We start from the raw sequence: 25,912 nt of genomic DNA on the forward strand, positions 1-25,912 counted from the left end.
CCACATTAAAATGCATTCAAAGCATAAATAGTGCATTGGTGCGTAAACCAACTCACTAATGATTAGGAGCATTTATTTTCTTCTAGAATAATGGTTATGTGTAATTGAAAATTTTTATTTGATTAACTTGATGTAAAAATGTTAGTTGCTGCTTATTTAAAATTCCAAAAGCATGCAGTATACAGTACAATTTTTTTAAACAATATAACTGGCGATGATTGGTTTCAAATCATGTTTTGGTTAACCCATAAAATTGCATCAAACATAAAAAAACGTGTATTTTTTCTAACTAGAACAATAAAAAAAGAAGAATTAAAAGTTCATTTTGAAAACATTAAAAATAAACTCCAAGGATTTCCTCCTTGTAACAGTTTAAGAATTGATATATTAATAATTAATTAGTAAAGTAATAAATAGAGGATGTTTGTTTATGTTAATTAATAATTATAAATTATAATATTGTTTATTTATAAATTATTTACAATTATAAATAATGTTTATTTATATTAATTTTTATTGTTTATTTTTTTTCTTAAAAACAATTTTTTTTTTTTTGTATCTTTATTTTATATTATTCAAAATATTACATGCTTTATTGCAATTGGTACAAAGTTTTTTATATCTTATTTATTTTTATATCTTTTTTTGTCTTAACTCATATACAACTTTCCGGATATCAAATGGCACAATGATGACAGGATCGAATTATTAAGTGCTCAATATAGTGCAGCAAGTGTTTTTCTTAATACTTTGGCTAATCATAACCTAGAACAATTAGTCGATTTCTCAACATTCGAAGCATCTAATGGTAAAGCAAAAAACATTTTGGATTTAATTATTACAGACTTATCAACTAGAGTAATCAACTTATCTAGCTCTCTGCCGTTAGGTAATTCGTCGCAAGGTCATCGCATATTGAGCTAGGATTATGTCGTCCTTTCTAAAAATGAGACTACTTTCTTAAACAAAAAAAATGACTTTAATAAAAGTGACTATACAAATTTCGGTAAAAAGATTATGGAAACTAACTGGAAGCAATTATTTGAAAATAAAAACACTAATGAGTGCTATGAACTTTTCTGCAATAAATATGATAAACTCAGCAAGCAATTTATTCCGTTAAAAAAAAGTCCATACCACTTGTAATGCGCCGTGGATGAATAAGGAGGTACTGGCTATGATAAAGCAAAAAAAACAACTGGGCAATTATTTATATGCGACTAATTGGCGATCAGCGACACTGATTCGTGAATATAAGAAACTAAAAAGCCAAGTGCAGAAAGCATGTAAACGTCGTGTTTGAGTATTTGAAGCACAACTAGCACCAGATAAAAGTAATCCTAAAAGGGTGTACGCTTATGCTAAGATGCAACAGAATGTTCATGTATCTATTAGAGCTATATCTGATGCAAAAGGTGAAACGTTAACAGAGGGAATACATATCGCAAACAGATTTAACGAACACTTCAAATCAGTTTTTGTTGATGATAGTAAAAGTAGTCAGTTACCTATTTTTGAGAGAAGGCATTATCAAGAGGACTTAGGCAATTTTGAAGCGACACTAGCTTATTTGAAAGGTTTGAACCCGAATAAATCTATTGGTGCTGATAACATTAGTCCAAAGGTACTTAAAGAATGCGCAGCTCAAATGACTTACCCACTCACTTTACTTTACAATAAAGCACTGTTCAAAGGCTCAACACCTACAGCTTGGAAACCTACCGTTGTTTAAAAAAGGAAGTCGTCTTGATGCCGCTAATTACAGACTAGTGTCTATCACATCAGCTCCATGTAAAGTAGTGGAAAAGATTATCAGGGAACAAATAACTAAATATATTGAAAAAACGAACTGCATCTCACATAATCAACTTGGATTCATGTCCAAAATAGGATGCACGTTTAACTTATTGGAGAGTGTCGACTACATCACGAAAGCGTTAAGTAAAAGAAATTTTGTCGATATTGCATTTTTGGACTTCGCAAAAGCGTTTGATAAAGTTTCTCACCGTAGACTACTTCATAAATTATAAGCATATGGGATTAATGGCAATGTTCTAAAATGGATTGAGTCATTTTTGATTAGTAGAAAACAGCGAACTGTTTTAGGTCAACACTCTAGCGACTGGACCGATGTTTTAAGCGGAGTTTCTCAAGGGTCTGTACTTGGTCCAACATTATTTATCATTTATATAAACGACTTAACGGATAAGTTAAAATCAGTTCATAAAATCTATGCTGACGACACTAAACTGTTACAAGAAATAAGACCTAATTTTCACGATGCTGATCGCCTAATCCTCCAAAACGATTTAAACATTGTCACAGAATGGTCAAAGGAATGGCTAATCGAGTTAAATGTTTCAAAATGTAAAGTTATGCACCTTGGTTATGGAAATAGTAATCATGAATATGTAATGAATGATGGAAATACATCACTTACTCTGGAGGCAACGGATATTGAGAGAGACCTGGGTATCTTGCCCTCAGCATGCAAAAAGGTTCCGTCAGTTAACGCATTTAAGATTAGAATTGACAAGTATTTTTTTTCTACAGCTGCACACAGTACATCTTTTACTGAAGATTAGCTGCACGTTTATTAATTAATTCGTGCTTTAGCAGCTACAAATATTGGCTTTTTAGATACTATTTGTCATAGATGAAAACTTAAATTAAATGAAAACAATCTTTTTTCCCTTTCTCTCAAATTTGATATCAACTTGCTTGCTATGAAATACAATTGCTTTTTTTTTTACTTAAAGTTTATATTTCACAAACCATAAATTTTTTAATAATATGTTGGTTTTATTTGTTTGTTTTTTAATTATTTGTTATTTTATCTAAGAGGACTTATTTAAATATATTACTATTACTATTAATATGTACAACTTTGTTTATTTAAGTAAAATAAACGGAAAGCCACAAAAGATTGAGCTTCCGACTAATACAAATTGAGAGAAAGAGCTGTTTCTATTGAGATGTTGGATGTCAGCATAGTTTTAAGTAAAGGAAAAAGGAACTTTATTTAATATAGTTTTTTTTTTTTTTTAAATCCTATTAAAAACATGCCTATCATGAGTAAACAAAAAGTTTAAGAAGATCGTCTTTATTCTTGAATATTTAATTATTTGTGTCACAAACTCGTTATTCAAACATTAGGGTATTGATGTAACGTGAACACCTTTATTTGCATGAACAGCTTATAAACGCAACACCTACAAGGTGTTAATGTATCAAGAAGACCTTTTTTGGCATAAAAAACCTTACGGCAACAACTAATCGGTGTTCATATAATATCACGCGTCTACTCCTTTTTTCTTTAACATGAACACATTTTCCGTAACAGTGCATATAAAAACAAATTTGTTGTTAAATGTAAACGAAAGTGTTTTCTGTCACTATATATTTCAATGCAAAATTTAGCTTAATTAAGATTAAGTTATCTTGATTTAATTTTATCTGAGTGTAAAAAGCGCGCATATCCAAAATAATTGTTATTCAAACTTTTGTAACAAACTTTTTTATATAATCCTCATTTAAAATTTAAAATGGTTTCTTAAAATTTAACCACTTCTTTTATCTTGCAGCTAATAGAATAACTTAAAAGTTAAAATATGAATATTTTTTAACTACTTAGTTACTTGCTGAAAGACAAAAGAAGAAGTTTATTTTTTAAAAACCATTTTAAATTTTGAATGGCAATTATGTAAAAAAGGTCGCCTGTACGAAACCACTCTAGGCGTACATAATTTGCGAGGGATAATGTAAAAGACGCACGTAAATTGCGAGCAGAGTAGTGCTATAAAACAATGTCTGAACCGTCGAAATTCTTTTGCAAAACATTTTTATTTAAAAAAAGCAAGAACATAACTACATGTAGAGTTTGCAGAATGCCTGCGGGTGTCGTAATTAATTTATCAAAAATTACGGCTAAATCTCTACTTTCGGGTCACCGTAATTCATCGTTAACACAAGGGACCAATTTGCAACTAACTTTTTTGGTTTTACCATTTTCAGAGATGACTTTAATTTCTTTTATTTAAAAAAAAATTTAAAACTTTGTGAAATTGCTAGTGAATAAGTATGTACAAGTAAAAAAATTTCTCTAATTTAAAAAAAACCAAAGTTAGCTCATTTGATTAAGTACGTAAACCCTTTTTCAATATAATGCTAAATCTTATAAATAACAACACTTTTTTTATTTAAACATGCAACAACTGTATGTTTAAATAAAAAAATATGTTCGAATAAAAACTTAAGTTAACGTTAAACATTATAGAAATAAAAAATATATAAAAATAAATAAATAAAAATGTATAATCATTTCTATGCATGTATCTATTTCTAAACACTGTATTAGGAACAAAAATACAATAATACTAAATTACTATATCACTTTAATACTAGATACTATGTATAATCTTTTTCTAAATACTAACTCTCAGAAATACTATAATTTAGAAATATAGAAAAACTATAATCTAGAAAGGCAGATCGTGCAAAATATTACTTGGAGCTGAAACTATAGAACTGCGCCATTATGAATTATTTACTTCTGATTTATAAATTCTATTGATCGGCAAAATAAAGTGAATAAAATTTTCATAATTTTTGATTGAAAATATCATATTAAGATGAAAAATATTTTACCATTAAAAGAGACTTGTAATAAAAACCAAATTTGGATACACCTTTTCACAGACATTCTTTTTTACAAATAAAAATTTAGCATTGAATTTATAGTGGTCTATGGATTATGATTTTAATATAATCAATTATATTTTTTAAAATTAAAAAACGCTGTTTTCAAGACATTTCTATATAAGGTAGTGTTCTTAGAAGAAAAACTTTATAACGTTTTTATCATATAGTTCTTTTTTTCTAGGATTATTTTCATTTTTTTCTAATGTAATCTCTTAATCTTTCATGTAAAATCTCATCATTTTTGATGTTGTATTGTACGTGTTCCGACATATTTAAAAGCAGCACTGTTTAACAAAGTATTCTCTGTTTAACTACGTAACTGTTTTTTTAATAAAAAAGACAAAAAAAGACAGGGCAGAAAAAGTTGTTCCTTTAAAAAACTTAACAGATGGTACGAGCCTAGCAATAAGCATTTTTATGATAAGAAAAAAAAAGGAAAAAAAAGAAAAGAAGGCTTTTAAGAAGTTAAACAATTTTAGGCAACTTTTAACCCATCCTTAAGTCATGGTGTAATAACAAACTGTTTGTGTTCTGTCAAAAGCGCTTGAATAAAAATAATTTAAAATTGCTTCACTTCTTTCAAAACATATGCAATGTATAGATTATAAAGGTTTAAGAGAAAATAAAGCAATTTAGAATAAAAAAGTTTTATTTGTTGGTATAATTCTTGTTTACATTAATACATGAAGTTCATCATTTGACATGAGCGCAAAATATTTCTACTGCTATCTTGTTGCTTATAGAAACTTAAGGCTTTTTTAAAAACTCTCTTCTTATATATGCTATGCTTATAACATCAAAAGAACTTAAAAAATGTTTTATTTTGTATTTTAGAAAATTGGAGTAGATTTATGAAAATAATAACAAATGTGCAAAGCTACAGGATTTGAACCCACGCGTTGTACTTCGAAAGCGCAAAGAGCTAACCACTTCGGTTACTATGGTAGACTAATCTGCCAATTTTTAACATAAATTCTTAAACAAAAGACAAACTTTGATAATTTTATAAAACAGAATAACTTAATAAAACGGTAAATAAATTCTTTAAATCAAAATTAAAGAGATATTGTCATAATGCAATTTTGAAATAAAAGTAAATCTGCATATATATATATATATATATATATATATATATATATATATATATATATATATATATATATATATATATATATACATATATATACATATATAAAGGTTATATGTACGTCGTAAATGATTTCGGTTAAACGACTTTTAATCATTTTTTAACTTTTAAATTACTCTATAAGCGGTAAGATAATAGAATTATTAATTTTTTTTAAAACTGCTTTACCTTTTTTTTTAAAGATTATGTAAAAAGTTTAATTGCAAAATTTACAATTACTATTCAATTATGTTGGATACTTGCCCTGCTTTTAAATGAAAAAAAAAATGTCAGATAAAATTAAAAACAAAGAAAACTTAATCTTTAATAGCAAACCTTTTTTTTTTAAATTGATCGGAGCAGAAAACAAATTTGTTTATTGATAACGACAGATTTTGTATGAGAAGTTAATAAACAAAACTAAAAAAAAATAAAAAACCCATAAAAGATATATAAAAAGTAAAAAAATTTTATTCATAATTTTGCAAGCACATTAATATTTATTTATACAACTTTTTATAGCTAAATAACTTAAGTCTCAATTTAGTTTAAGAAGACTATACGTAAGCGTTTGTATACGTTTGAGGGTAGTTTTGCATGTTTAAGGGTTCGTACGCGTTTGTGTACGCATGATAAAAAAACTATTATATAGAATTATTTAATAAATGAATTTACTTAAATATATCTAAGAAACTAATAAACTCAACTATAACATAAGTTATAACTAAATGGATTGAATTCCCGTGAGGTTAGAAAAGTTTTTTTTTTCCCATAGAGAAGAATATAAATTACTGTAAAACATTTTTCAACGTTGGCAATAAAAATGCACCTGTTTTACGCAAATTTTTTTCCCTTTTTTAATGTCTTTTTTCACCTGGCAACCTTATTCACAACCATATATTTAAAATTGCTGATAGTACATCAAAACTAATTTGGATATTTTATAATCAATTATTTGCTTGTACAAAATGTGAAACAATTGTGAATGTGTTCAAGAATTTTCGTGAAACTAACTCAGAAAATTCTTTATTAAACGCATCATATGCGTCAATTTTTTCTAATGCCTCAAACCACAAGACGTTAAAAGGTATCCAATTTTGGCTCATTATTTTGATATTAAAGACAAAATGAAAATGATCATGATAAACATGGACTGTGTAAATGGAGAAACATTAGGTATTTTATCAGATGATATCTTTAAATGCATTAGCGTTAACAATGTTTCTTCAAAAGTTTTGGCTATTTTTGCGGACCGATGCAAGTTTTGGAGGTTTGAGCTGTAATAACAATATTCACAAAATATTAATCGCCTATCTAAAACGTGAAATCATTGGCATTGGTTACAATGCTCACATTTTATCAGGCGCAGTAAACACAGCTTCAAGTTGTTGATCAATTAATGTGGAGATAATTATTTCTTAAACTTATTAATTTTATTTTACCGTTTCTATGTTTGAGTTTCTATTTAAGAATTTTTATGCATAAAGGCCGGCGTAGAATATTAAAAATAGGCGCTAAAAAACATTGCCCGTGGAATAAAAAAAAATATATTTAAACAAATAATCAAGTATTTTGTTAGTATAACGCCAAAATGATTAAGAAAGGGCGATGCGATGCCGTCCCTAAAATAAAATGGTGTCATTTAATTAAATGTATGCAAAATCTTATTAATAATAGGTGATTATTTGGCGTTAAAAAACATTGCTCGACGCTTATTTTTTAATTTTATTTTTGACGTCTTTTGAAAAAGTGTCTTCCCCTTCAAAACGTTCAGACTACAGGCTTGATTTAGATAACATTTATTTATACATACCAAATTTTTCATTGTACGCATAGCATTTTTCAGATATGGTCACTTTTTTTAAATTTAAAAAAAAATTGAAAAAAAAAAAAATAAAGGTAAATTTTGTTTCATTTTATCGCTGATTATGGTATTTTATTTTTATTTTATTTTATCCAAAAATTGATTGTTTTGCTCAGAAAATGCAAACAACTCAAGCTTGATGCAAACCGATTTTATCGGATTGTAAGCTTCAGAGCAAATCAAATTAATCGGATTGCTCCAAGCTTTAAAACTCATAAAGCTTTTAATTTAAAGCTCATAAATTTCCTCAAGCTTCAAAGGAAAGCGATCATATCGGTTCGGTTTGATGCTTTTAAAAATTTAGGAAATAATAATTCAAAAAATTAAACACATTTAAATTCATTTATACAAATGTTAAGAAGAGCACAAAATTTGTTCATATAAACAATTTTAAAAGTGTGATATCAAAATTAGTTGTTATATTGAAAGATATTGAAAGAAAATTAACATTCCATAAAAGCATTTCTAAATTGTTTTTCTTAATTAAATTTTGCGTTATTGTATTAAATTGCAGCATTAGTTTAAAAAAGTTAATGCCTTTAAAAAATAAATAATTAGAAGAATTTTATGACGTCAAAATCAAGTCAAGCTAATACGTAAAGCATATTTTGATTAAAACCAGGCCTGTAATATATATATATATATATATATATATATATATATATATATATATATATATATATATATATATATATATATATATATATATATATATATATATATATATATATACATATATATATATATATATATATTAGGTATATATATATATATATATATATATATATTAGGTATATATATATATATATATTAGGTATATGACAAAGAAACTTTTTTCAAAATTTTAATTTTCCTGATGTTGCATTTGATGAACTTTTACCAATAGATCACTGTTTTGAGGTTTATTTCATTGGATCACAAAAAAACCTCCCGCACCTAGCACCTCACCACTTTTAACTTTTTCAATTTTTCACTTGATTTTGTTCCCAGTTCTTACTTCTTTATGCTTGACTTTGATTTTTAAAACTGTAAATATATAATATTGTATATTGTATAGTTGTTCATATCATTCAAACAATTTTTGTTTATTTGCAGTATTAATTTGCAAGATCTGCTGTTTAGTGCTTCTTTTTGAAAATATGTCCTTTAAAAGTAAAAAGTCAAAATCAGCAGTGGAAGCAGCTGGTGAACACAAAATTTGAAATCAAGCACGAAGCGCCATCCTAATATACCACAGGTAAAACAGGATATGAGCGACAAATTGTGTAAAATGCCTTCCAACAGAGATATCGTTGGAAGATTCTTGGGACTCTTCGATGAATTGAAAGGACGACTTGATCGACTAACAAAATATCCGAGGAATTGATGAACCTTTGGCAGAAGTTTAATTTTCCTGTTCTTTCCAAACAACAAGTGTCTGCTAATGTTAACAAACTTATCACATCATTTGAGAAACACAGAAAGCGACCAAATGCAGTATTTGAAGAAAATCTTGCTCATCTGTTCGATAAACCAGATGGAAATTGGCTTTGTAGTGAGGACAAACAACTGTACAAAGAACAAATTGAATCAGATGGTAGAGTGGGATATACAACTATGAAAGCGGCTCCTATTTCAACAATCCATCCATCAAAATGCGCCAAAAGCACATCAGAACCCTTGACAAACCAAGCGGTTATCTCTGTACCACTTTCCTGCGATAGTGAGGATTCTGAGGAAGGAAGCAGCAGTGGTGACTCGGGGGCAGTTCTAGGAGAATCTCCCAGAAGGCGTGCAACACGCCAGTCAACTAAGTCTGCTGCCAAACTAGTGTCTAGTCACTCTTTGTCAACCAGAAAAACGTCACAGGTGTTTCAAAGTCTTACTGAGGATGGAGTTTGTGTCCCAACACCATCACAGTCTGGAGTCTGGCGTCGAACAATCAGAGATGCAGAACAAGTTAAGAACCACCTCATGGAACTGATCTCTGAAGGAAAATTTTCTATGCATTTTGATGGTAAGAATATTGACAAGACTGAGTACCAAGTTGTGTGCCTAAAAAATGACAAAAGAACATTAAAACTTGGCATTTTGGTTTGTGACAGTGGATCCTCTGCAAACATATATAAAGCACTACAGGACCTACTTGATGATTACAATGCATGGAACAGTATTCAGATGATCATCTCAGACACAACAGCTGTAAATACTGGTGGCAAGAATGGAGTTGTAGCCAAGCTTCAGAAAACATTTCGAGACAAGGGATTCGATGAACCTCAATACATCGGCTGCCAACACCACATTCTTGATCTTGTTCTACGACATGTGTTGGATTTCTTTTTTCCTATACAGTCACAGTCGAATAACATTAACTACAAATTTATTGATGAGATTATAGAGCATTATGATGATTTAAAAAATGCCTACAAGGGCACAGCAGTGGTAGCAGAGTATGAGAACCTTGGCTGGAGAGATGACTTTAAATTTCTTTTTCAGCTTTGTGAAGCATACAAGTTTTACAAAAATGAGGCAAAATGGCCTCGTATCAAATGGCACAAGCTGCCATCACTGCACAGTGCCAGGTGGAACTCACGAGGCATTTTTGCGCCTATTGCATTTTTCATTCTTCTAAACTGGCGTGAACAGCTGAGGATAACTTGCGATTTCGTTGCAACTACATGGTCGCGGGCCTGGTTTTCAAACCAGCACTATGCAGAGGCGGCTTATGAAGACCTGCTGTCAGTAATATCCCAATTTAAGTGTTCCAAAGCTGTGAAATGCTTCTCTACCCACTGGAAGAAGAAACCATCAGTGCTTGATGTGCCTCGATCTAACAGAGTAGCCGAGAGAGCTGTAAAGTTGATGGAGGACATTCGGTCTTCTTGCAAAACAAACAAATATTTTAACGGTAAAGTTATTAATACTAATACACAAATCTGAAAGATTATTAACATCACTACAAATGCTGTAGGACAGTGTAGGTACTCATTATCATGTATTTCTCATGTGTATTGTATATAAAGCTGACATATTATAATTAATAGCCTTTTGGCCGCTATGTATTGTATGGTTAAATATGAAACTGTTTTAGGTGCGGGAAGTTTTTAAAGGTATGGTGAAATCAATGTCATTTCTGTGATTTATAGGCAAAAGTTCATCATTTAGTACCCCAGGCTAAGTGATTTAAAATTTATCATATACCTAATATATATATATATATATATATATATATATATATATATATATATATATATATATATATATATATTTATATATATATATATATATATATATATATATATATATATATATATATATATATATATATATATATATATATATATATATAAATTAGTAGAAAATCACTTAACAAAATTTTTTTCTCATTTTACGGCTTTTACGCGGGAGAACACAGTAAAAAAAAATTGTTTTTAAAGGTTTGGCGCTGTATTGCCCTCTTAAAACTCTTACGTTAACCCTACCCACCCAACCAGTGTGAATACGCTCTCTAAGGCACCCATTTGGGTTTCCCAACGGAATCTCAGCGGGAGTTATCCCAGGGCCTCATATGGGAACCATTAGGGTTGCCCATAAGGCTCTCAGACCTTTACCATTTGTTTTCCCATATGGTTCCATAAGGGTTTTGTCTGGTTTTCGCTAATTGGTGACACGGTTTTTTTATAATATGTGTTTCAATGTTTTAAATGTATTTATAAACAATTTAATTGTACGTAAATCATAAAAAATATAGAACTCTTCACTTTTTATTGATTATGAACATGTACAATTTACAAACGTATGTTGGTATAAATGCGTATAATAAAATTATTGAATACGCAAATCAGCTGGATATTTTGAAGACTTAATGAAAAAAAGTAATTCTTACATATAATACTACAGTCTTTTGCTGAATTTTTTTCATTTATAACAAAAAGAGTGAAAAAAATACAAATCTTATTGAAAGAGATCGGAAGATGTTTTTTGCCCATCAATCTAAAATGGTAGCCGTCGACTGGTCATCAAGTGAAACAGACATCGCTCTCATGAAAAATTTTAAATGTGTTCACCACCAATAACCGATAAATGTTTTGCCTAAAAAAATAACAAAATAAAAAAGGCATAATTTAAAAAAGACTTAATTACGTAAAGTCACGTTTGATCACACTTCTTTTAAACAAGTCGCTCTTAAACGCGGCAACATTTTTAACCAAAAAAGTTTTTAATAAATGTTAAAAAACAAGTTTTAAGACACGAGTTATCAGTTGATAAAACAGTTGTTGTGGATGGTGTAAGCGCAAACGTACTGAAGAACTGTTCTAACAGCTTCTCAATACCTTTAAGCACAATTTTTCAGAAATCACTTGATAGTGGGTATTGTCCTGAAATATGGAAAATGCTAATATAACACCACTGTTTGAAAAAAGAAGTAGATTCGACTCAGGAAGTTACCGGCGTATATCCTTAAGGGGGAAATACCCCATAAATTAAGTTAAAATTGAAAAAAAAAATTTGTTTGTTTTGTAAGCAAAAATTAATGAAGAACACAATGAAATAAAGAGATTTTGTAAACAATGTCAGGAAAGTGGAGTAATTTCAATTTTTTGAACCAAACTCATCAAGTTTAACCATAGCAACGCACATAGCAGCGATAAAGCTTCTGCTTATCTGCTTATTTCAGAGGCTCACATAAAGTTATAAATCTAGGTTGGCAGACGATCCCATGGCTGAGAATTAGGTTAAGTTATTCGTTTGCCGTATTTTGTGTATCAATACAAAATTTAATTTTTTTTAAGAGTAATTAGACTAGTTTTGTTTGAACGTACCCGTTCAAGCACCCACGTAAGTTCATAATTAAGTTTTTATTGGATTTTTTAATAAATTTGATTACAATAAAAAGATATTATTTTGCTGACTAGCATCAGCAAAATGTTATGCTTTGCAAAATTTTATTTTATACAAAATATTTTACATAACAAAATGTAGACATAGACTAATTTGTTTTTTTATTTTTTTTCTCTAAAATCACGATCGCTTGACCAGATTAGGTTATGCATTTTTTTTTTAAAAAAGATGAACTTTTTAGTTTAATATATTTATTAAATATATTTAATAAACTATGAAGTTCATATAATATATTTATTAAACTATGACGTTCATATTAACAGTCTGTTCTATATATTTTCAAATTGAAAATACGTAGAACAGATTATAATATTAAACGGGTTTTTTCCATGCTTTATATAAGGTTACTTTCTATATATATATATATATATATATGTTTGAGTGCCACAAAATTTGAAATCAATTTTTGAAAGCTTTTTTCTCAACCAATTTTGCTCAAATTTTGCACACTTAATCATTTTCGATGACAATACAAGGAAATGGAAAAATTTGACCAAAAAAAGTTAATTAAGTTAACAAAAATTTAATTTGTATTTCCCCATACATTTTATTTATTTGATATGAATTGCGTATTACGTCACAAAAATCATTGATTTGCAAATTATTTGCAGTTTCGAAGACATTAAGGCGCAGCGATTCAAAACCTATTGTTTTTTAAGTCTTAAGTTATTAAGTTAAAAAACAAAAATTTAAAACGCGCTACTTTTTCCATGCTTTATAACAGTAATTTTTCCATGCTTAAAAACAGTAATTTTTCCTTCTACAAAAGATAACAAAAAAAGAATTTCTAGTCCCAATAGAATTCTGCTTGCATAAAGCATGGATTTGAAAAATGAATTTTTTTTTGATTTACTAGTTCTCCTTTGCAAATAGAACCCGCGTCTATCAGCGAAGGAGAGCGTCCATTCAGTAGACTTGCTATAGTCAAGAAATCGCTGAGGTCTGCAATGCTACAAGCTTGCAAGTTCTCTGTTAATTAGGGTTCTAGTTCCTAATTTTATGCGAGTTTGTATGTTGTTTTAAACGAAGTTCAAAAGAGTTAACTTAATTTAGAAATAAGCAGTCCAAATTAAGCACTAGCGTCAATGACTTAACAGATTGCAGAAAAGCCATAGCGATTTCGTTTGATAAAAATTGCAGTATTACGATTACCTTAACTAAATATTTCATTCGAAACTAAGCGCCCCCGGTTTATAATCTATATATCGGAACTTACCACATCACAGAAAATAATCGAGCTCCGAATGCCAGTGTTTAGTCTAAATAAAATGCTGATGCTTTAGGACAATTAAAAAATCTGAATACTTAAACCGTTAGGATTGGTCATTAAATGGTTTTACCGTTTGAAGCTTTGAATTCAATTGTCCCACCACATCAGAATGACAATAAAACTATGTGCGATAATGAAGATTACTTATAGTCTGATTTGTCGGATATAATAATGCTTCATCGGACAGTGAATATAATAATGATTGTTAGGAATATATATATATATTTTTATGCTTGACATTTACAGCTACAAATTTATATATACAACAAGAGAAGTGGGTGAGTGAGGATTCATTTCCAACTCCAGTTTGGTTAAACTGTATTTTAACAATTATTTTTGTTTGTTTTTGGTGAAAAATCAAATCACTGTTTTCAAAATTATGCTGTGTAAGCGCCCTTTTTTTGCCATACTGACAAAAAAAAGGGTGTTGTTTGTACTTTTTCGTACTCCCTGAATTGATTTCTAAATTTTTTTTCGGTCTTTAAAACAACCTTTTTTTAAAAAAAAAACCTGACCTGACAATGGTAAAATTAAAAACTACCAAGCAAAAGTATATATATATTTATATATATATATATATATATTATATATATATATATATATATATATATATATATATATATATATATATATATATATATATATATACACACAGACACATATTTATTTATATACATATATATATTTATATATATATTTATAAACATATATATATATATATATATATATATATATATATATATATATATATATATATATATATATATATATATATATGTATGTATGTATATATAAATATATATATTTGTATATAAATATATATATATACACACACACACACACACACACACACAGATATATGTGTAAAATTTGTTAAAACATGCATAAAAAATTACCTTACAAATGTAGCGTAATCAAATAAACAGTCCAAACCATAAAAAAAGTCAGAAGATTTTTAGCATAAATTCTTTTAACTGGCATTGACGACTTGCAAGATGTAAAAGTGGAAAAGATTGCATTACATTTTTTTCAAGCACAAAAGAACATGACTTCTAAATTGTTTTTGATTCAACCAAATATTTTCAACAGGGTTTTTATTGTTTGATAAAATAAATTCAATGAAAGCCAGTGAAAACAAGCCACAACCTACACATCCTTTTTGCTGCTGCTCTGGTAAAACATTTACTTTGATCATGGGTTTATTTTAATTTAATAGATGACATATTTGCTTCTGTGTATCTAAGGATAGATGATCCTGGAAGTTACTGTCTAGTACATTTATCTCTCCATATTTACAACCATATGGGCTGAGAGCAAACCAATTGTTGTTCTCATTATATATAACTTGAACAAATGGTTGCGAACCTAGAACCTTAAAAAATAATTTTTGTCCTAGTATTGGATCTTGAAGCCCATTTGATGATAAATGACTTTTTTTAATCAAGTTTTGGAAACAATTTATTACACTATCAGATAACATTCGGTTATTTAAGAGATCTTCTAAATCATTACTTGAAAGTAGTGGAACATTTGAAATTGCATTTTTGGTGTTGCTCTTAGAAGATACACTTTCAATGTCATTATTGGTTGTAAATGTCATATCTCCTGTTATTTGATCATCTGTAATGATACACTCTTGTATTGATGCTTCAGATGCAATGTAATCAATTTTAATGTTAGATACTGAGTTAAATAATCTAATTTTCTTATCTACTCGATGCATTTTAATTATAGGCAGATCGGCTGTTTTTGTATGATTTTTAGCTACATAATCATGTGTTGTTCTAACTGGTGAGCCTTTTTCTTTATTTCTTGCTTGATATAGATTTCCTAAAATATTTGAAAGCATTCCATGGAGATAATTAATTTCTTCCAATGTTTCATTAAAATCAAATGTTAAATTTTTAATGTCTAAGCATTTTTTTGAGTATTTTTTAAATACTAAAAAAAAGTGTTTACATAGGTAACATGATCATAACCAATCTTTACAAGTACAACTTGTCATGGTATTTTCATCCCCAAAATAAACAGTGTAGCTTTTCTGTTTATCTGAAAAACTATTTATTGAAAATATTTCATGACCTTCCATTTTCACCCCATTATTTATATTAAAACTACTAGTCAAAGATTGTTTCTTTAAACACTGTTTAACAAAATGATGTGGTTGGTTAAACAAGTATTCAGGTACATCAACACTGTAGCGTTTATATCCATGACTCATTTTGTAATTAGACTCTGAATAACTTAAAAGAAAGTAAATAAAAATCTATAAGCTAATACAGTAACAATATAATTTAAGTAAATTACAGTAATAATATAAACTTCTCTTTTTTTAAAAATACATGTTTTGACTATTAACTAGGCATAATCAGTTTCAAATTAAAAGTTTCCTGTTTATTATCATTAAAATATAAAAAATCAATTAAACAAATTAAACTATTCTTACAAAGATTAAACTGTTCTTACAAAAACAAACAAAAAAGCCGTTAGAGTTTAACAAACTTCCAGTTTAAACAATATGAAAAATTTTCTTGTATTGCATTGTTTTGCGAAAGCAAAAAAAATCTAGATAATTAAATATTCTAGTAAAAACAAAAATATATGAGATATATTATATTTGATATATATTGACATAAAAGTTGTTTCTTATAATGTCAGCCTATGTTTTAATGGGTGATTTTTTTATCTTTTAGTTAATCTATCAAAGTTCCCAATAAATTAAGACCAATATAGATCTTTAAATGTGAAAATAACAATGTTATCTTCACATTGTCTAATTTTGTTTTAACATTAACAAGTATTATTGAAATAGTGAAGTTTTATATAAAAAATTAAAACAATTTATTCTAGACATACCATATTCGGCTTGCTTGAACGGAATACTTGCTGCAAGTACTGCCACTGCTCCTCAAAGGAATGTTGTTTTTCCAATAGATCAAGGAAGTAAGTATTTTTGTTTCATTTAATCACTTTAATAAGGAATATGTTAAAAAATATTTATGAAGTTCTTTGTGAAGATGATCAATTTATCTCTTCTTCAGTGTTGTCTATTATTAACAGACTGAATTGTAGTAAATAACTTGCCAATATGAATATTGTACTCAGGTGCTTAATACAAGGTGGGGGACATGTATTAACTTTCGAAAGATTTTCCCCCCCCCACACCCCACCCCACACTTATTTACTAAAATTGACTGGTTATCTAAAAAATTTAAGTAAAAAACAGTATTTTAAAATTTTCGATCAAAAAAAAAAATCTTGATTCATTACCAAACACATAATATTCCTCACCATAGTTTAAAACTTATATAAGCATATTAAATCCTATTGAAATTATTATAAAAAACATGTTATAAAAAGTGTGATTGTTTATATGCATATAATGCTGATATGCATAAAGTTAATAATGAAACTTGTTTTGAAAAAGTTTGTTCATTTTCTTTGGGAAAATACTGTTTGGACGTCAGGGAAATTCATTCCTCTCTCTGATAAGTAGAATGGAGAGGTTTTTTTTTTAAATACAGCCCCCCTCCCCAGCTTATTATATCTGGATTCAAATTCACACACCCCCTTCCCCATTTATTAGATTTAAGAAACGATTCCCACCCCTCCTTGTATTAAGCACCTGAGAGTATACTAATTGAATTGTAATTTGTACTTTAGAGTTCCTAAGGAAAGTACTATACAAACTTGAGCAGCTATCAGAGGCAGTTAAGTCTTTAAACGACCGTGTTGACACCAGACTTGGTAGAGTAATTGATGCAGACGAAAGCATGTTTTCATTAAAAGAAAACATTAATAATATGGATGATTTTAATGAAAATGAAAGTCAGCTGGCTGAAGAGCCTATGAAAAGGAAATTGGTAAAATATCTAATATTAAATAAACACACTTCTAATTATCGCCCCAAAATAAAACTAAACTAAAAGCTTCACTAACCGGATTGTTTCATAAAGCATTTACATTACTGCTACATATCTGTTTTACTTATCATCAAAACTAAAACAATTATAACGTTGAACCAGAGATAGTATAACAAAATAAGTTTTAATCAAATTTGTTTTAAGATTGAAAGACTGAGTAAAATTGGAGGCACTAACATTGGTGACTGTACACGTACGATTATGCGGCGGTAAGAAAAATTTGTTCATTGATTTCCCTTTACTTCCTTTTTTTTTAAATAAGAATGAAAAAAATCAGAGCAGGATTATTTAAAAAAGCATTTATGCTTTTTACATATCGATTGGGCTAAAAACTTTCTGGTAGGATATAATTAGCAATAACTCAAGAAATACTTAACAAATTAATTCCACATTTTTTTATATTATACATATATTTAATTTTATTGATGTTTTTACTAATACAATCAGTTTATCAGTCCAAAATGAGTAAAAAATGGAATAATAGGTGAAAAGTTTTGGAAATTTTTCTTCAAAATCCAACCTAGTCACATTCAAAAATTGCAAAATTGTCAAAAGTTGCTAAATCTTCAGTTGGGGACATATTGAGGAGATATAAGAAGACTCGAAAGAAAAAGAGGTAGTGGAAGGAAGAAAGGTTTTGTCGACAAAAACAAAGTTCGATCATCCGGTCAATTACAAGAAATCCATGCCAATCCCAAAGAGATCTCACTAAATTGTTCAAATGCTGTCGTTTCCTTTTCAGAAAAGCACTCAAGAGCAAGGGTTTGATGGCTTACAACAAAAAAAAAAAATCCAAAGCGATTAATTGATGGATAAATAAAAGCAATACGCCGCACAAGGAAGCTCGTCAAACTTTTCAATCGAGAAAATTTATGCATTATTGAGGATGACAAAACGTACTGCTAAAAGGATTTCTCACAGTTGCCCGGCCATCAATATTATTATCAGTCGAAAGGTGCCTGTGTCAGTAACAAATTTAAGTATAATCAGACTGAAAAGTTTGCTCCGAAGATCCTCGTGTGGCAAGCGATTGGCCTTAAGAGTGGTCCATTCGTCACTCGAAACACTTTGACTTCCAATTTGTACATCACCGAATGTCTTTTGCCGTTTATTAACAAACACAGCAATGCAGTTATCTTTTGACTGGATTGGGTACATTCAAAATGACATCGAAATTGTCCTGAAAGGTGCGAATCCTCCGAACTGCCCTAAGCAGCATGTAATCGAGAGTTACTGGGTACTTGTAAAAGGAATCTTGATGTAAGGCAATAAATCAGCGGCAGATAACGAAGAATTTATGCAAAAATGGATAGCAACATCGAAAAAGGTCACTGAAAGCAAGATGGAACCTATTCTCAAAAAATTTTAATTACTTTCTAAACGTCCTTTGAAATTTGTACAAACTGATTAAAAACTTTATATAGTGCAATAAGCTTCATTATAAAAAAAATGTGGTACTAATTCGTTAAGTATTTCTCGAGGTATTGCTAATTATATCTGACCGAAAAGTTTTGAGCCCAATTGATATAAGTTGTAAAATACCAAAGGTTTATTAAGTTAGCTTTAAAAACAATTTTTTACACTATTACAGATAAATAGATTTTTGCTCATCACAATTCTCATGTGACTTGAAGTTATAGCTATATAATGCCTAAAAGAAAACGAGGTCTTCCTAGTAATTTTAGTAATTATCAGTTTTCTGAATTATGTATTTACTTCCTGATTTTTTAGTATGTTGGATTGTTCGCTAATGATAAATTTCAACATGGATGGATAGAGAGGCGGAAAGAGAAGTTTTAAAGAAACCCACCTTTATAAATGTGTGATTGGTAAGATCTTCTAACGCTGCTTTCCGAAAAAACAATGATTTTCTTCACCTATTATTGTTCTATTAATTTTATCTTTTTAGCGGCTGTCCAAGAGACATATCCAAAGGAATCGGAGAAAACAGTCCATCATTTTATTCAGGGTATATTAAAAAACGCACCAGCATCACGAAAATCATAATAAAAATATATTTTATAGTAAATCATGTCTCTTTTTTTCACTTATTGCAGTTGCATAGTTCATATATTCTGCACCACCTTCCAGTCTCCTTCCAATGCAATGTAAATATATATATTTATGTTGCATTGGAAAGAGACTGGAAGGTAAAATATATGTGTGTGTGTGTGTGTGTGTGTGTGTGTGTGTGTGTGTGTGTGTGTGTGTGTGTGTGTGTGTGTGTGTGTGTGTGTGTGTGTGTGTGTGTGTGTGTGTGTGTGTGTGTCTATATATATATATATATATATATATATATATATATATATATATATATATATATATATATATATATATATATATATATATATATATATATATATATATATATATATATATATATTATAGATATATAGATATATATAGACACACACACATACTTATATATATATTACCTATACATATGTATATATATATAAATATATATGTATAAATATATATATATAAATATATATATATATATATATATATATATATATATGTAAATATATATATATATATATATATATATATATATATATATATATATATATATATATATATATATATATATATAAACACGTCTATATAAGTCGTCTTTAATACGTTTTCAATAAGACGACTTACAATGTTTCATTTTAGACCAGTTTAAGACAACTTTAAGACGTCTTGAAATAGACAACTTTAAGGCGTTTTAAATAAGACAACTTTAAGACGTCTTAAATAAGGAAACTTTAAGACGTTTTAAATAAGACGACTTGCAGTGTTTCATTTTAGACCAGTTTAAGACAACTTTAAGACAAATTTTAAGACGTCTTAAAGACGACTTGTTGTTGGGTGGGTAAAGAGTTGTGAGCAGAAATTAATAATTCTATTTCTCTTCTACGCTGATTATTTGTACTTGAACGTCTACCCCATTTTTGGGCTAATATCTGGATTGTTTTCTGAATTTGCAACCCAATTTTGAACTGTTTTAATAGACTAATAGATGAAGCTGTACCTCTTGAAATAACAATATTTTTCTCACCTGATGACCTCATACGCTTTATTGAATCAATAGTTTCTTTTTATTTTTTTTTTATTTTAGGCAGTTGAACCTATATTATTAAAAATTTTGTTATTATATTCATTACTTGATGCCATATTAACATTTAAATTTGCATTAAAACTGATTAACTAAAAGTTTGTCTTTACATAACGGAAATAATTATGGACGATGCGAAAATAATTATGTACTATACGAAAATAATTATGAACGACGCAAAAATAATTATGGACGATGCGAAAATAATTATGGACTATACTGTAAATATTATCACAATTATTTAAAAATAGATCCATGCTGATATTTACTTTAATATACCTCATGTCTAGTTTTATTTATTTACTTTTTTCCGTAACAATTCGACGGCAAACGAAAAACTTGACCTGATTCTGAGCCATGGACCATTAGGGTGTCCCATTCCCGCAAAATTTTTGAATTCCCACTCCAACTTTTAAATTGAGGTTTAGACTAAGATAAAAATAATATTTATCAAGTATTTTGAAAAAATATAAAAATTTAAGGGTCCCCCCACTTAAACAAAGTTAAAAAAACCCTTTTTTACCGTCTTTTTTGAGTTTTTTTGTTTAAATTGTTAACAAATATATTCCGTAACGACTTCAACTTTTCACACAATATAATTTACTATCTTATTTATACTGTATAGAAAATTCGACTTAAAAAAAAAATTTAAGGGTCCCCCCGAATTAAATAGTAAAGTCGTTTTGTAATTTGGCAACATCAGAAAGTTGTTTTTTACTGTAAAGGCTTAAATTTAGGACGATCTAAAAATTGTATTGAAATAAAAAAATTTGATTGTCTTTATTTGAACCAATAATTATTCTAAAACAATGGTTGCGTCTAAACTGGACGTTCAGCATAAGAAAAATTTCTTTTCGTGTTTTTTCTTCAGCATGGTAAATAATTCCATGTTGTTTGTTTTAATTTGTTTTAACAAGTAAAATTTAATGTTTAATTAACATTATTTTCATTATTTTAATATTATTAAATAATAAGATTTCGGCATACCAATAGTAATCAATAGTATAAATTTTTTTAATTTAAAAAATATTGCTTTAAGTTTTTTATTTACTTTAAGCTTTTTGTTTTTACAATAAATTTAATATACGAATTAAGGTTAGGAAATATTTTCTAAAATAGAGTTCCAATGAAATTAGACTAGTTTTTGTAATTGCTAGGCTTATGTAATTGCTTTTTTTAATTTCAGTAAAGTAATTTGCGCCAGATTTTGTTAAACGTTATCCCAATTAGTAAGTCGCGTGCTTCTGCTGCTGCAAGTACTGTTTTCTTTCTGTGGTAACCACAAAAATGGATCTACGTTCTCGTAAACAACCGAACCTTGGTATAAAAGAGAAAAATCGTTCAGTAGAAAAACCGAGATCCACACGAAATTATCATCAAGATTATTTTATTGGATTTGGACTAGAGAAAAGTTTAAGTGTCGGTGTAAAACTTCCCCTTAAAATTGCTTTGCTCCGAAGATACCTTTACTTTAGAGAAATCAACAAGGGAAGTAGTGAAATAACAGTGTCGGCGAAAAATATTTTTAAAGTTATTTTGATTGAATTGCAAGAACTTTGGAAAAGAGCTCACTTACCAGTTAAGCCAGATAACAAGTGCATCGAGTATTTCATTGCAGTTTTTAATGAATGGCAAAGTGTGCTGAAAAAAGGAAATAAGTGCCCCGAGAAGAAACGAACCCAGTTTTTGAAATTAATGAATCAACTCTGTGACATATCAGCCGCTGACACATATTATATATTACGTCTCTCTCAACATGCAACCTGGAAGGAGGACTGGGAGTTTTTACTGAACCAACGGAAATATCCACAGGTAATTTCATGCATTATTTCAACCATGTTACTGTACTGTATTTACTTAAGGTTATTGGTTATTTTTCATTTTACGTTAGTATTGTATTGTTTATCTCCAATTAGGTTGGTTCGATGATTGGTTGCGACGCAACTCATGCGCAGCGAGATAAGAACAAGTCGGATCGCAATAAACGTCTTGAAAACAGAGTCAATGATCACAGCAAAGCTAAGAGAAGAAAAACAACTCTAAGTAACGAAGAAATAGAAGAAATCATTGAGCAAAGTGAGGATGACTCAAACAGCTCAGAAGTTGAAGTTTACACTCCTTTCCACCAAAAACGGAAAACCAGATTGTCAACCGTTGCTATTCATATCGATCCTACAACGCTAACAAAATTATTCACTGATGTCTCTGACCGATTAGGCCTGAGCGTTAGAGATCAAATGGCTGTTGAAGCAAAAGTCGTCAAAGTTTGCGGTGCTTCGTTACGTCATTTTCCAATCTTGCGATCATCATTTCACCGTAACCGTATGGTAGAACGAGAAAAACAAGGGGCCCAAATAAAGGAGAAATATCAGGAGAAGCGCCCTCTTCATCCATCAGGTCACTGGGATTCAAAACTTGTTTCGTCACTTACTGGTAAATGGATGATTAATTTATTACTTGTTTACTGTTTTCAGTGTTTGGAAATGCAAATATTGAAAAAACAGTATAATATTTAAAAACAAACATTTTTTGTATGTAGGAAAGAAAGAAGAGCATGTTGCTATTTTGGCAAGTGGTTGGGATGGGTCATCGAACGATGCAAACGAAAAAGTTCTTGAAATCCCTGTAATTACTAACTGACCAGTAGGGTCATGCCCAGAAAGATGCCTTCATTAAGTGTTTTTCTTCATGGAACCTTCTAGATAATTTGATTGCCCTAGTTTTCGACACCACTTCTAGTAACACTGGATGGAAAAATGGATGCGCAGCACTGGCTGAGAAAGAAGTTGGTCATGCACTGTTGTGGACAGCTTGTCACCATCATGTTTACGAACTGCATGTTCGTCACGTCTGGGATGCAGTTAATGGAAGTCATAACGGACCTATCGAGCCAATTTTGAAAATGCTTCAAGACATTTGGGATTCTATTTCTCCTGAAGATACAGATATATTGATTGGCCGGAAGAGAACTATTCATCGCTAGGCAACAATTGTTCTGAACTGGGCTAGTAGGTGCCTTGAGGAGAATATTTTTCCGAGGGCCGATTATCAAGAATTGATTGAACTGACAGTTCATTATCTTGGAGGTGACTTGCCAAAAGGTAAAATGTTTAACTTCAAAAAACCGGGTGCGCATCATCGTGCAAGATTTATGCACAATGAGCTGTACATCTTGAAACTTGTCATGCTGGATCAACGGATTACATCGCTCGACCTGGATCAACGTCATAAATTGAAAAGAATGGCTAATTTTATTGCTTTGTTTCACGCAAAGGCTTTTTTACAAAGTCGCATCTCAGTTATTGCACCAAAAGTTGATCGTCAATACATCGCCGATATGCAGTGGTACCGTGATACAGACAAAATCACTTCTGATGCAGCTAATCAGTCTTGCAACAGGCACCTTTGGTATTTAACTGAAGAGTTAGTTATCTTTGCGATGTTTGATGATGAAATTTCGCTTATTGAAAGATCTGATATGGCATTGAAGTTGTATGACACCCAAAGAAGTGAAGAAATAAAGCCTGGAAAACCGTCTTTTCCGAAAGTCGATGGCGACAACATACCTTCTTTTGCCTCTTTAATTGGTCCTCGTTCCTGGCTACTATTTAACCTAATCAAGATGACTGCAAACCAGGTAGATTGGAGGCAACTTCCTGTCGAGCACTGGGTGAAGATGAAAGACTACAACTATGTAAAAAGTGTTGTTAAGTATTGTCAAGTTGTGAATGACTGCGCCGAGAGAGGTGTAAAACTTATACAAGACTTTAAAAATAAAGTAAAAGACCCCGCGCAACTTCAACTACTACTTCAAATAGTGGAGGGTCATCGCAAACGAGCTTCCCTTCAAGGACGAAAAGAAAATTTAATGAATATTTGATTTATTTTTAAACAATGCTAATTGTTTTATTCTTACAATAGCAGAAGTTAAAATGCGTAAAACAACTTTACTATTTAATTGGGGGGAAACCTTAAATTATTTTTTTTAAGTCGAATTTTTTATACAGTATAAATAAGATAGTAAATATTATTGTGTGAAAAGTTGAAGTCGTTACGGAATATATTTGTTAACAATTTAAACAAAAATACTCATAAAAGACGGTAAAAAAGGGTTTTTTTAACTTTTTTTAAGTGGGGGGACCCTTAAATTTTTATATTTTTTCAAAATACGTGGTAAATATTATTTTTATCTTAGTCTAAACCTCAATTTAAAAGTTGGAGTGGTAATTAAGCATCGGCGTTACCGCACCGGCGGTAAAAAAATTTCGGTAAAATGCGGTAAAATGCGGTAAAACGCGTAATACGCATTTTTACCGCAGTGCGGTAAAAATGCGTATTACGCACTTTTACCGTATGCGGTAAAAATGCGTATTACGCATTTTTACGCTTTCTTGTAACAGAAGACGGTAAAATTGCGTAAAAATGCGTAAAATCGGTAAAAATGCGTAAAAATGCGTAAAATGCGTAAAAATGCGTAAAAACGGTAAAAATCGGTAATTTCGGTAAATTGTGATAAAAGTTTGTATAAGCGGTAATTATTATGGTAAAAAATTACTTTGTTTTTATCAAGTCAGATAGTTGTTAAATAATTAATTACCCTCTAAAATTAAATTAGTCTCCTATATAAGCTTGACAAAAGTCAAGAAAGACTAACAACCTCAAAGTTCTTCAGTGATCTGATTAGTATACCAAAATCACTACCGAATCAAACCATCTTCAAGAAACAATGTCTCTTTGGAATTATTTTACCAAGCTAGACAGAGAAGAGGATAACATCTCTGGCTCTGGCAGAAAATCAGGATTTGCTGAGTGCAATAAGTGCAAAAAAGTGATTAAGCTGTCTCAAGGTAGCACCAGTGGAGTTAAAGCTCATTTAAAGTAAGTGTTTTACTCTTACTATAATTTAGTATATTTTAAACCACTGATCTCAAAATATAACTAGATAGCGTATTCTATTGTTGTTTTCGAAAAAATATTGAAGCAAAAATTGGCCTTCCAAGATGGCGGCGATCAAAGCTCTTAGCGGTGAACCGATGTACATCTA

General features: G+C 29.6%; 2 protein-coding genes and 1 long non-coding RNA gene across 3 annotated transcripts in view; 1 reads left to right on the plus strand and 2 right to left on the minus strand.

Annotated features, from left to right (window-relative positions):
- Nucleotides 1-4,780, minus strand: part of LOC136076853 (disintegrin and metalloproteinase domain-containing protein unc-71-like) — a 162,500-nt gene extending 157,720 nt beyond the window's left edge. The window contains exon 1 of the mRNA XM_065790459.1: nucleotides 4,648-4,780. Within this exon, the coding sequence (XP_065646531.1) occupies nucleotides 4,648-4,702 (55 nt within the window). The 5' untranslated portion in view covers nucleotides 4,703-4,780. The remainder of the gene's footprint in view (nucleotides 1-4,647) is intronic.
- A 6,792-nt stretch (nucleotides 4,781-11,572) lies between these two features.
- Nucleotides 11,573-16,135, minus strand: LOC136076855 (uncharacterized). Its single transcript, XR_010636631.1, has 2 exons — nucleotides 14,739-16,135; nucleotides 11,573-11,762 (listed from the first exon to the last, which is right to left on the minus strand). It is a non-coding gene; the product is annotated as an uncharacterized LOC136076855 (long non-coding RNA).
- Nucleotides 13,564-19,764, plus strand: LOC136076854 (uncharacterized). The gene is made up of 6 exons (XM_065790462.1): nucleotides 13,564-14,120; nucleotides 16,693-16,785; nucleotides 17,506-17,705; nucleotides 17,910-17,974; nucleotides 19,497-19,594; nucleotides 19,675-19,764. The coding sequence occupies exons 1-5, from the start codon at nucleotides 14,072-14,074 to the stop codon at nucleotides 19,540-19,542; spliced, it is 453 nt and encodes a 150-aa protein (XP_065646534.1). The 5' UTR covers nucleotides 13,564-14,071; the 3' UTR covers nucleotides 19,543-19,594; nucleotides 19,675-19,764.
- The last annotated feature ends 6,148 nt before the right edge of the window (nucleotides 19,765-25,912 follow it).

This window comes from Hydra vulgaris, chromosome 02 (assembly GCF_038396675.1).
Source record: "Hydra vulgaris chromosome 02, alternate assembly HydraT2T_AEP".
Taxonomy (NCBI): Eukaryota; Metazoa; Cnidaria; class Hydrozoa; order Anthoathecata; family Hydridae; genus Hydra; species Hydra vulgaris.